This window comes from Mytilus californianus, unplaced genomic scaffold, assembly GCF_021869535.1.
Source record: "Mytilus californianus isolate M0D057914Y unplaced genomic scaffold, xbMytCali1.0.p SCAF_7, whole genome shotgun sequence".
Classification (NCBI taxonomy): Eukaryota; Metazoa; Mollusca; class Bivalvia; order Mytilida; family Mytilidae; genus Mytilus; species Mytilus californianus.
In genome coordinates this window covers 33,602,380-33,616,078 of record NW_026262723.1, presented here as the reverse complement: position 1 = coordinate 33,616,078, position 13,699 = coordinate 33,602,380, and the positions used below count along the sequence as shown (strand labels likewise).

The window sequence follows — 13,699 nt, the reverse complement described above, 5'->3', positions numbered from 1 at the left end:
ACATGTTCCAACATATGCCTTCAGTTTTGTCGTTACTTTAATTGTCATCCACCAGTAAGCTTAATCTAGTAAAGGAGTATTTATTCATCTTGAATCGCTATAGACCACTACTGACCGGCCCGTCTTTTTTTGTATGACCAAAACACAATGTCCATGCGCAATAATAAAAAAAATTGTACAATTTGTAATTATAGACGTTTTCATATTCAATTTTTAACAAGATAAATGTTAGACATTTTTTTTTTTTTTTATTTAACGCTCTAAACGAAACAAATACATGGAAAGATGATAAATTGCTTCTAATAATTATAGACAATGATGAAAACAGACTGTATTGGATGATTGACGATGGTGATATGCAATCAGCTAAACATGATGGCTCTGATGTTAAAACAATCCTTTCAACAAATGTTTCAATAAGCGACTGTGCTATCAGTGTCTTTGGTGGCTACGTTTACTATGCTTATGGTAGTCAGTTATTACTGATGACTAAAGCACAAGGAACCGAAACTGTTTTGAGTAACCATACAAGCAGGATTGACAGTATATTTGTGTTTAAATCCGGTATGTGAATATAATGATCATATATCAAATTTGGGCATCACCAGTGCATCGATGATCAAATCTCATAAATCGACTACGAAGATAAAAATCAACATAACATAAAATAAACTGAGTGAATCGGATGTACTCCAAAAGGAGCAATAATTGGTTCGTCACCGGCTATGAATGCATTTCCCGCCATGTGAGTGCAAGCTTAGTCAAAATAGGGAAAAAAACACAGTCGTTAAACTTACAAAGGACCGGACAACTGTTCTGGTATCTTAAAATCTCACAACGAGAAAAACCTTGTGCGAGTGCGTTGAAACACACTTGAATTAAGACATACAACATTAAGCAGTATCCGCAACCAACTATGCGTTTAAACTTCTTTAATAGATACCATTAAAAAACATTTATGTTTCGAAGAAGCCTATACAACTTTAAGCTTATGTTTTTCAATTTACTTGGCGTTTGGACATGAATACATGCGATCTAAAATAATGGAATCACAGGTGTCACAAAAGTAAATGAATACGCATTTAAAATTTGACAGTTTATTAGTATGTAGCAATTACTGAAATTACATTAAGTAGTCTAGTATTTGTGCTGTTTGTAATTGACATTAATATAAAAAAAGAGATGGTTTATGATTGACCATGAGACAACTTTCAACTAAATACCAAAGGATGTGGATGGTACTAGCAACTTTAGTTCACCGATTTTATTACCGTACAATAACAAAAACCCATACCGTGTAGTAAGCTATATTGTAGAAAAGACTCTTGCAAGACAAAAAGTAAACAATCAAAACGGGGAAAAAACTAGTATGCTCTCTCACCAATACGGAAACGAATATTTATTTTAAGCACACGTTCTCATTTAATTGAAGTATGCACTATTTTTGCCATAAAATTATTAAAACGACTAAAACTGATTAAGTTTGTTAAAATACTATGTTAAACATTGTTTAAGCTAGTGTTGTGTTATTGTATCAAATGTATTTATATATATTGTATGGCTAATTACTTGTTGCTTTTCTGTAATACATTCAAACATTTAAATAAGTAGCTTTTCAGTCATATTTTCTAAATCTGCTGCTTGTGTACTTTCGTTCTAACGTTGCTTTAAATGTCATGCGGGTATATTATTGGTGTTTATTTATTAAGTTCAATATTTTTCACAAAAAACACTAATAACCATTTTGAACACTACTTTATGCATTTACGATAATTAAACTAATGTCTGCTTTTTTGTACCTATTTTCAATTCATTACATAATAGGGTATCTTTTTATCTTATATAATTAAATATCTATAAATATATTCTGATGAATGCTTTAAGATTGAATATTTCGTTTGGTATCTTTTTCGTAAATGTAAATTATTTCAATGATTACGAAAGAGAAATAATTTCAATTCAAATTTGACGATTTTTGTAAAGTTGCAGGGCATACATGTTTTGTTCCAGACGCGTCAAGTCTTATTTAATGTCTTCAATGTTTCATATTATTGTATATCAACAACAAATTAAAGTTATGTCGACAATAGCAATTTAACGCACATTTTTGAAATATTGGTCTGTTATCTTTGTTTAAATGATATTTCTTGCAAAGCTAGTTTAAGAAAAATCCGAAAATGAAAAGGAAAATATAATGAAAATAAATCATTTGAAAAATGTATAAACGCTTTTGTTTTCCGTGTTTTCCTTTTAATGTTTTCTCACTGGAGCAAAAATACTGACTTCAATCACGAAACTGTGCCCATAGAAGACGAATATATTTTGAAGGAAGAAACAACACTAAAATATGGTAATTAAATCTTGGATATTGCGCTATCCTGTTAGACTGTAAAGGTTCTTTATATTCATTAACTTAGGCTTTATTAACTAATGCTTATTTGATTGTTGTTTGATCGTTTCGTCTGTGATTCTTTTGGATGAGTACCATTCGCCAGTTCACAGTTCATTGCAACAATGTGATAAAACATTTAAGTTTTATCGAATATGTTCTCATTCGTGTAACGTCACAGTACCCAAATTGCACCCATGTAGCAAACATAGCAGCGGAAATCTTACAAGCTTTCTTAGATACTTAATAAAACAAAACATCGGTTATTCGATTTTTACGGATGTGAATCTAAGCATAGATGCAAGTAGAGTACTCCTCATTACAGAATCAAAGATCTTTTAGAGTTAGGTTCAAACCCATTTTTCTATAATTCAACATGGATTCAAATTAATTTGGTGAAACTATATAATAGTAAATAAGGATACATCTACAAGATAAAAACAGAATGGAAACTTTTGTCTGGATCATAAATAAATGCAAGTGAAAATACTGTAAAAATAGGTGCAATTTGCGTACCCTTACGTTATACTACATTTGAACTTTTGTTGTGATAATTTGTCATGTCATGCTACTCGCTTGAGGATTTTAGGGCGAACGTGCAGTTGTTAATGTAAAAATCAACGACGACGTCATATGCAAAATAGCGATAAACAGATTATCAAACTAGAGGATGTTTCTCGGCCACATCTCATCTCAGGGCTGTCGACAGTGCATTCATGTACAACTTATGATGTTGTTATATCAAATATTTGTGAAGTTCAGCCACCACTATATTTCCTTGATTTATATAAAAATGAGGAGATGTTGTATGATTGCAAAAATTAAATGAGACAACTATCAACCAGATTTAAAATGAAGTGGTAGTTAGCAATTATAGGCCACTGTAAGGTTTTCAACAATTAAAAAAAAACATACCGTATAGTCAGCTATAAAAGGCCTGACATAAAAAATGATAAACAATTCAAAAGAAAAAACCAATGACCTAATTTATAACAAATATACGAAAAACAAATATGACATACATGAACCAACAACAACATATGTGCTATAGGCTCCTGACTTGAGGCAGGCACATACAGAATGTGGCGGTGTTAAACAGGTTTGTTGGCGCTCAACCCTCCCCATACCCTGGGACAGTGGTTCAACAATATAACATTATTAGAACAAACTGTAAAACATTAACTGCAAGTGGCTTAACTAAAAAATTGACACGCGGTAAAATATAAAACAATAGACATAAGGCACCGAAATAAGAGTACTATTAAGTCACTATGGAATGATTTTTAATTGTCAGTTGTGTCAAACGAATAATGTTAATTCGAAATTCAATATAATAAAACTCTCAAAGCCGGTTGAGAACACGATTAGTCAAGCAGCGACGCAATATTATGTAACATATGAATGCAAGCAAAATCAAAGGAGCTTGACTAAATAATTTATTATCATTAATTATGAAACAAACAAAACATAAACGAACATTCTTTTCACATATTCAGTAGTTACTCGTTCAGTTGTACCATGTTCGTTTAGAATTGTGAAATGTAACTCAATCCAATGCATCCTCTTGAGTATCCCTCTTTGTACAACTTGTGAATGTTAATTTGCATGACATGTGACAATACAAAGTTGAGCACACAAACAAAATGCGTAAAAAAGGTCTAGTTAGTAATTCGGACGATAATAGGGGATTTACAAACTCAAATATTGAAGACAAACTTATTACGTCTTGGTGAACATTAGAAGTAAACCACCAAAGAAACTTAAATACAGATTTATCAAATGACTTTTGAAATCAAACTTAATATCATGAACTAATAGTTTAAAATATTGAAATGAGTAATACGATATGTATGGAATGCGACAATATCACAGTTACGAATCAACACACATATCAACTCAAGCAAATTTTACCTTAGATGAATTTGACTATTTTTTATATCCTTTTTGGTCATGTAGCTCTTCAACTGTTTCGTTCTTATACATCAATATCTTTCAAATGTTCGGCTTTGAGCGTTCCTGATGAAGATAAATCTAGAAAAGCTCTTCTGGCGCATGATATTCATAACATGTTGTTTTCATTTTTTTAACCCTTTCCTATACGTGGATGCAACCACTAGTAAGTTTTCGTAAGGCCAGGAATATTATTTTTATCTGTGATTTTCTGCAGTATATATATTTGACATTGCAAAGATTAAAATAAAAGCAGTACTGGTTGCATCTCCATTTGTAACAATTTTATGTGGACGAAAAGGATTACGCCACACATGTTTGTATTCAGTGTACACATTTAAAAAAAAAACGCCGATTTGATGGATTTTTCTTTATCGTGTTAGTTTAACACAAACCTTCGTTTACCAAAAGCTGAATTTAGCATAAACGAGCTAAACAGCATTTACGTTTTTAATTTGCGTGCTTCATAACCTCGTACCTTTTGTAAATGTTTTTATTGCAGGATCTCCTGTATAATTTAGATATTAATCCTAATTTGTTAAATGTTTGTTTGTTTTGAGATTGTGACACAGTGATGGCTGCTGTACCCATATTTTGACAATGTTACTTATTATGTCTGTTTTTTCACGCATCGTTGTAAATATAATGGAATTTGATGCGACTGTCATACAAGTCAGAGGTATAGCGCTATAAAGCCAGGTTCAATCCAACATTTTCTACATTTGAAAATGCCTGTACCAAGTCCGGAATATGACAGTTGTTGTCCATTAGTTTGATGTGTTTTATCATTTGATTTTGCCATTTGATTAGGGACTTTCCGTTTTGAATTTTCCTCGGAGTTCAGTATTTTTGTGATTTTACTTTTTATAGATATAATTATAGATGTACATTCTACGAGTGTCATAATCTCATGGAATTTTCCAGTTACTTTAGATTATATAGTACGAACAGAACTCAAACTGTATGATAACGATGATTCAATTTTGGTAAATGGTTTTTTATGTTCTAGAGAACATGGTTTATTCTGACCTGAGTACAAACATAAACATAACTTGGACCTCACCAACAGATCGATCAAGTATTGATGTTATTTTTGATACTCTCGTAGACACACAGAAAAACAATTTTGCGAATGAAATTCCAAAAGATAATTCCCAGAAATACAGGTATCTGAATAAAAATGGCTTGAACATTCAGTTTACATTAAAAGACGTTTTAATTTTGGACGTTGGGTTATACAAGTCTGCAACAGCTTCCGACAGTACAGTGATTGAGGGATGTGCCTTGTTAGTGATTACAGGTATATAATATATGTGGTTTCTACTGAAATTCTTTGTCTGCAAAACAACTACATGATCTCATTTGTTTATACATACATAACTATAGTTTAGTACACATCTAATATTACTGTATGCTTCACATTAATTATAAATTCAAAAGTTACTAAAGTCCTTATCCATTAAAACTAGGAATGTCAACCCAATGAGGAAACACTATCTTATACTCGTTGTTTTAATCAAACGATATTTGAGTATACGCTCAGAAAGATATCTAAAAAATGGAAATAATTTATGCACATTTTACATTTATGGTTCGTTGTCTAATGGACGTTACATCACTACGAACTCGGCTGAGGATGCTATAACTGTATTGTAGTAATCTAAATAGTCTTAGGACTTGATAATAAGAATTATATACCATAAGTGATAACTCATTTACTATATAGATATAAGAAGATGTGGTATGAGTGCCAATGAGACAACTCTCCATCCAAGTCAAAATTTATAAAAGTAAACCATTATAGGTCAAAGTATGGTCTTCAACACGGAGCCTTGGCTCACACCGAACAGCAAGCTATAAAGAGCCCCAAAAATTACTAGTGTAAAACCATTCAAACGGGAAAACCAACGGTCTAATCTATATAAAAAACGAGAAACGAGAAACACTTATGAGCCACATCAACAAACGACAACTACTGAACACCAGATTCCTGACTTAGGACAGGTGCAAACAATTGCAGCGGGTTTAAACGTTTTAATGGTACCAAACCTTCGACCTTTTTCTGAAACAATAGTGTAACTTGACAACATAGAAAGACACACTGTACTCATTAAAAAGTTAAAACCATAATTAAATCAATAATTTGATAAGCACATATTGCACATAAATGACAACAAAATCAAACCAGACAAAACAACAGTTACATTTTGGAAAAGAAAACAAATAGAAAGGCTTAATGATAAGATGTCACAGTAGTTTAACAATCAATTAAGAGTCACTTCAGGGTGCGACGATTTTTTGCATTAAGATACGTTTAGTCAAAAGTGTCGGCCTATATAAGATGCTCTGAGGGGTGTTCCTAAGAAAATCAATTTAATGATCAAAATTTTACAGTGTATTAACAGAAAACTGGTTACTTAGTAGTTGAATATCATTTATTCATTCGCTACCCTATTATACCTAGTGATATTTGAGTATTCAAGTACTCGTTGACATTACTAATTAAAACATATTTGAATGATATTGTACCTGCAAACATGTAAATGCAATTCTATTTTATAGAGTTGTTGAAATAGCTTTTGACGTCTGTCTGTACCAAGTCAGGAATATGACAGTTGTTTTCCATTGGTTGATGTGTTTGAGCTTTTGATTTTGCCATTTGATAAGGGATTTTCCGTTTTGAATTTTCCTTCGAGTTCAGTATTTTTGTTATTTTACCCTGTCTGTTAAAAATTGTTATTAAGCAGTACATTTGCCCATGCAAATTGGACAATACTATATTTTTTTACCGTTGAATTTCAGAGCGCCCTAAGAATCCATATTTCATATATGATAAACAACTTTTTGTTGGAAGTACAAGTGTATTTAAGTGCTCATCTGGTGTTAAACGACATCCAACGTATCTTCCTAGCAATTTACCGTACACCTGGTACAAGGCGATACATTAAGCATCTACCCCATTACAAAGTCTGATAAAGGAAAGAATGTAGCATGTACTGTTACTGACGTTAGAATGTAGCATGTACTGTTACTGACGATATAGGGAAAATTTCTGCATCGAGCAATACAGTTAGTTTAGATCCGTACTGTAAGTAGAACCTGATTAAATAAAAATGTGATAAAAGATTAATGTCCTGCATATGAATATGTTTTCGTCATTCTACTTCTTGGTGATTTCTGTTTATTAGTTAGCAAGTTCACATGCTTTATTGGGATAAAGATAAAGAATAAACTAAACTTTGACGTCATGTATTCTTGCTTATAGCCATTGTATTGTTTTGTATTTTTTATTTGTTTATCAAATAATTCAAATGTATCGAAATCAACTTGACTTATGACATCTCTCTTTTTTTCGTAATTTGTTCAAAACGACATGTAGGTACATGCAATATCATTTCTAATTTTGAGATTAACAAAATAAAAATTAAAACAAACAACAGCATAGATATTCAATAACTGTTTTGTGATGTTTCAGATGGTCCTGAATCTATTAGACTTTCAACAGACTCTGGATCAGTCAATGTTGCAAAAGGCAGTCGCTTTACAGTAACTTGCTTCGCAATATGTTATCCCAAATGTTATTTTGTATGATAACATGAATCGAATGGATTGATCTCAGACATGACCAATGACCAAACATACACAATGAACGATGTATCTCAAAGTGATGATGGTATTTATTCATGCGCGGTTACACATCAAAATGATACTGCAAGATTAGGAAGTATTGAAGTAACAATAAATGTTTATGGTAAGTGTTAGTTACAAAGGTTGCAAAACCTTCGGGAATAATTGATAGCAAGTTATGGTTGTAATAATCAGGTTCATTAGCTTTGATGTTGAAAAAGTTTTACCGCATACATTATGTTATCGACCTCGTAAACCTCTGGTCGGGACGTTTCTCAGTAGGCATCATCTTAAGGAACACGTACTGGGCAAATTGAAATATGCAATTCTTTATGTATAGCAATATATGGTAATATTTCTTTTAAATATCGGTGAAAAGTCATATCTTTGATTTTAAAGAAAACTTATATTATGATTTTATGATTGAATGACTTTGTCATTTTTCTGTGTGGATTTCAATTCTACGTTGTGCTGCGCAGCTTATATACTGTGGATTCATTTATTTTCGTGGATATCAATTTTCGTGGATAGAGAAAAAAAGACGTTTCGTGGTATACGTAAATTCGTGGATCGCTGATTACAAAAATAAAAATCAGATACGTAATTCTTGGATTTCTTTTTGATTTAGAAAATCATATAACCTCCTTGGTTTGATCAATAAAAAGATAGGAATCATTGAAAAAGTTTTGAATTGTAAAAATCCTCACTTGGTCATTCTAGGTTAAAGTGTTCATTGAAAACTTCTATTACAATAATGGGCAGAGACAAATTATTTTTTTGTTTTACAATTTATAAATTCTTGTCGGAATTTTATAAGGCATTCAAAACTCTTTGATTGAAAGCTCATTTCCCCAATCACGATATAATTAACAGTCATATAAGTTAAAGGTGTGAAAATAAATGTTCCTGTCATAAACAATATTACCTACGGGCAATACCCCCGTCCTTAATTAATCCTATTGATTTTCAATCACCAGTAAACCTAACTATGACACGGTAATAAACAACTTGCAGTTATTTTTCATGAAGAGTTCTAATCAATTTTAAAAAGTAAACTATCACTGATAGTCGATATATTTATTATTGATTTTATCAAAATACTTGTATCTTATTTCAATAAAAACACGTGTTATGTTACAATGTTTATCGCTCGTCAACACTATACCAGAACTGCATAACATAACCGGAAATAAACATCCAACTCCATACACATTTCCCAGGATTATTCTTCGTTGAATTCTTAAATTCGTGGTTCGCTGTGACCCACGAAACCCACGAAAATTGGTATACCACGAATAAAAATGAATCCACAGTAGCTATTAAATGCAGTATTAAGAATTGTGTAAAGTTATCACTCTAGAGCATATTTTATCGACATTTTTGTCCATCCGAACGTCGTTCAAAAAATATTAAATGCTTTTATTGAAGTTTTAAGTACTTGTACGTAAGATTTTTAGTTTTTCAGTTTTTTCAAGTTCTGCGGATGTCGTTACATACTTACGTATCTTGAATGTTTTCACAGGGCTTGAACTGTCAGATCTAAAATAATTTTCACATATTGCGCATTTACTCGAGAATGTTTGTATCAATTCCCTTACACCTACAAGCTGGTGTTGTAATTGATAAATGTAGGGTCATTTTCAATTGTGAATTTTTACTTGGGTTTCGTTCCAGATTTATAGGACTTTAACTGTGAATGATTTTTCCTATGTCGGATATATTCAGTAGATACTTTTACTATCTCAATCTCACTTCATGCAATTGAGGATCTTTCTGCTTTACTACAACGTTTTTAGGCATTCGCCAATTTTGGGGTCAAATTTGAAGTGCCATTGGTATATTTTTACATCCAAAGACTGACAATGAGACTTGATGGAGCATGCGTAGTAATATATGATTTTAATATTCAGAAACGTACATCAACCCACCTTTTGGTGACATCATCATGACTACTGAGTATGAATTAGTACATGAATAAACGAACTAATAAATAAATTAATTATTAAATATACAAAAGAGGCATAAGACTAGCTTTAAGTCCAAAACAAATTGACAAAAATATTAATGTTGAGTACATTTACGTCAATAGAAAAAAAAAGACGAACTGAGAAATAAAATTTAACAAAACGTTACTGAAACAACTATGGCGTTGTCAGTTTGTAATCGACGTGATATGAGTTTGTATATCCCTTTGATATATTCCCCCTCTTTGTTGAAGAACATGTACTCCTAATGTGACACATATGCTGTATATTAAAGAACAATGAGCATCTTGAACATATCATTGTAAGATAAATTGTTTGAATGATTCAGATCGTTTTTGTTCACGAATTATGATTTATTCCAAAATAAACATTACATATTCTTGCATTTTGGTTTAAAGATTAAAATGTGCTTTACATGTGAAGTGAACAAGGAGTACAACATGAAGAAGTAGTCGTGTAATGTTTTTATACTATTGCACGAGAAAAGGGACCTAGATTGCAAATACACTTTTGAGTTTCTAAGAATCAACATCCCATTAATTCCGTCTATAGAGTAGGTAGTTCATTCAATTGATTGTGTTTTCGATAGTGATAAAGGGATTCAGTATTGACATTTCCTCTGAAAACACATATACTTTCACGACAAATACCACAAAACATTTGTTAGGCCTGTTTTGATTTTAAATAAGGAAAATTGATCTTAATAATTCAAAAGAGATTTTGTGGAGCATTTGGCAGACACATTACAATAACCAGGTATGTTAGAACACTTCTGTGGTTTACGTATCCATTTCTTTGATTGAAGTTTCTTATATTTGGTTGGCATTCCTCAAAATCACAGAACAGGTCTACGATTGTTTAAAGTTGCCTCTGTAGTAAATGTTGTGAAAACGTATGCTGTTTTTTTCAAGGGCAATTTTAATATCCAATTCCTTTATCAATAGTATTCAAAATAAAATCGATTGAAAGAAGTAGACACAAAGCATGATCCTTCATATCATATTGATACGAGATCACTGGGTGATTTTTCAAGCGTGCTTTTTGTATAGCCTTAATAAACAGCTACTTAACAATGAGGTTAATTATATTTCTTTTGATCGAGAAGTTTTTTAGATGACATCATTTACACTGATGTCTAAAAAAAACAAAAAACATTGGAAAATACCGTTTGCTAAAACTCGATGTACGTCACATTTTTCTGTACACTTGTTCAATATTATGCTAATGCTTTCCTGATAATTTTCTGTGTATATTTTTATGTATTTTAACTGTAAATTAACCTATATTTATATTTATTTCTACAACATGTATTATATACATTGAATTTAAAATGCCAAAATAGAAAATCCTATGCATATCATTGTTTTACATAACATATAAACGTAGTCTTTTATATGATTTAAATTTGGACTGATTTATTTGTAATTTTACTAGAAAGAGAAACCGAAACATCAACAGAAGGAGCTAAAACCTTAAGTGGAGAAACAACGTCAGACTCTTTAAATCTTCAAAGTAAATACACTTATTGCTATATATCAAATTGGTATCAACGGGTGTACATTTAAAAGATAACTGTATTGTTTTTGAAGCTAATGCAAATTAAACAAATCATTCAATTTTAACCACTATTTCGGAGTAAAATATTCATTATACAGATATTCCGCAAAATGATGTTATCTTCTTTGACATCTACACTTGATAAAGTCATAGGTATGATTCAGGTGTCAAACGTAAACTGCATCTGAATGTGATGAAGTTTGATAAAAAAAAAAGATTTCTAGGTGCAAAATGTGAGTTTTTGCTTATTATTGGAAAAATTAATTGTCAAACATTCCGGAACTCAAAATGTCGACTCCCTTAGTTACAGACAGTAAGAAAGAGAAACACATTCTGATTGTCATTTAATCAGAACCATTGATACATAATACTTGTATTATAATTGTATATTCAGATCTAACAATTTAAACTATGAGAACGACACCAATAACTAGCCTTTAAAAACCTGTTCGTGCAATTTTCATTGTTATTCAACGCAAAATAATTATCTAAGATACCGGGGACGATCTCATTCCATAAAGGCTCTCTCTTGTTTACTTATTGCACATCGAACTTATTAACCCGGTGTAGGTCTTTAAGTTGAGGTTCTATTAACTAAAAGTAAATCGGGAATGACTAATTAGACACGCCCTCTTAGAGTCAGAGGATCCAAAATAGGATCGGGAACAAAACAGCCAGCGAAATCCCATAATCTACAATTTCAGAGAATCAAAGTGCTTTTGGTTGATTATCTCCGATCAATAATCAGACGGTATTTGAGTGGAAATACAAACCTGTCTGAAACCGAATAATGTTGGCTGCAATAGGAATACATTTACAAAATAAGTTCATATCTCATTTACTTATCGTGGCCGTTATTGATTGTAAATTCGTGTCGTTTTATTTTTAGCATTCGTCTACCGTGAAGAAAAAGGGAAAAGGGGGTAAGGGGCAATAGCTTAACTTACGATTTTAATCATGGTTCAACTTTATTTAAGTACGGCTTACGTTTTACTTCTAGCCAACGCTCTATCTTATTAAAGTGTCACTTTAAAATTGTTATCATTTGCTTCAGGTCGTGAATAAGCATGACATATTTGTCACTGGACGTTAAGGGAGCAATTAGCTTCATTTAATTATGTATAATCATTAGTCTTCATTTGATAATTGTCTCAAACAGTTTTCCAATTTTTATATATTTGATTTTTTAAGTGTACATTTTACCATTTCTTGCCTCATTTTCTCTTTCCGTTTATTTCTTTTTAAACATTTAATAACGTAGTCCAAATCAGGGTTTACATTGTATCATACCCATCCAAACTAGGAAGAGGGGAGTGGTACAGAAAAAAAATCTCCATTGAGTGGCAATAACTCATATATTGAAGCGTAAAACGATAGCAGTCTCGTCAAAATTCGCTGTTTTAAGTTTTGTTTTATCTGGTATAGTTGTCATAATAGCATGAATGGATAAAAAAAATGTTTTAAAGGGCAACAATTTATATAAGGATTCAACTTATTTTGGCCGTTTCATTAATTTTTTAGATATAGTCTTACTGATCGGTTTTGTCATTTAAAAGTTTTCTTCATCTACAATTATTGTCTTTGCAAAAGGCGCAAAAGTTGTGTTGAAATCAACCATGCGACTTCTTTGAAGATTTAGCTGACGTTTGTTGTTGTTTAAAGATTCAATAATTTAACTTGTGCATAGATCGTATTTCCCACTCAAAGAGTTTTTCAAATGATTCTAAATTTAACGTTTAGATAGCCCTAAACCCTATACACAATACATCGGATATACGACATCTGTATTTCGACCGGACGTAGCTGCGTATTTATACATCCGAACAGCCAAACGGACGCACCCCTTTAGCAAGAATATACTGTCGGATTAGAAATGTCCAGAGATGTCAATATTTCTATATCCAAGTCAATCATTTGGTTTTGAATAAAAGGAGATAAAGGTAAACATTAATGCGACAGCTACCCAACGACACAGACAAATCAAAAACATCAAGAGTCAACTTACAGTATTTTGTAATAGAAAGATGCTTATACAAAATATACTCAAACCGCCCCATGACTAAAAAATACGGAGTTAATTTAATAATATTTACCGTCAAAGATAACCCAACAGGCACATTTGATTTAATATTATTTACCGTCTAAGATATCCCAACAGGCACAAGTGTGTGGTAGAAAATTATCACGTGTC

General features: G+C 31.7%; 1 protein-coding gene across 6 annotated transcripts in view; it reads left to right on the top strand.

Moving 5' to 3' along the window:
* The window catches only part of LOC127710164 (uncharacterized), a 182,521-nt gene that overhangs the window by 163,811 nt on the left and 5,011 nt on the right, over positions 1–13,699 (top strand). For 2 of the 6 annotated variants that reach the window (XM_052215902.1, XM_052215901.1), the window contains exon 4: positions 11,386–11,463. The exons of 1 other annotated variant lie outside the window; for it this stretch is intronic. In XM_052215902.1, the coding sequence (XP_052071862.1) occupies positions 11,386–11,463 (78 nt within the window). 3 more of the 6 variants (XR_007986019.1, XR_007986017.1, XR_007986020.1) reach the window with 3 other exon arrangements.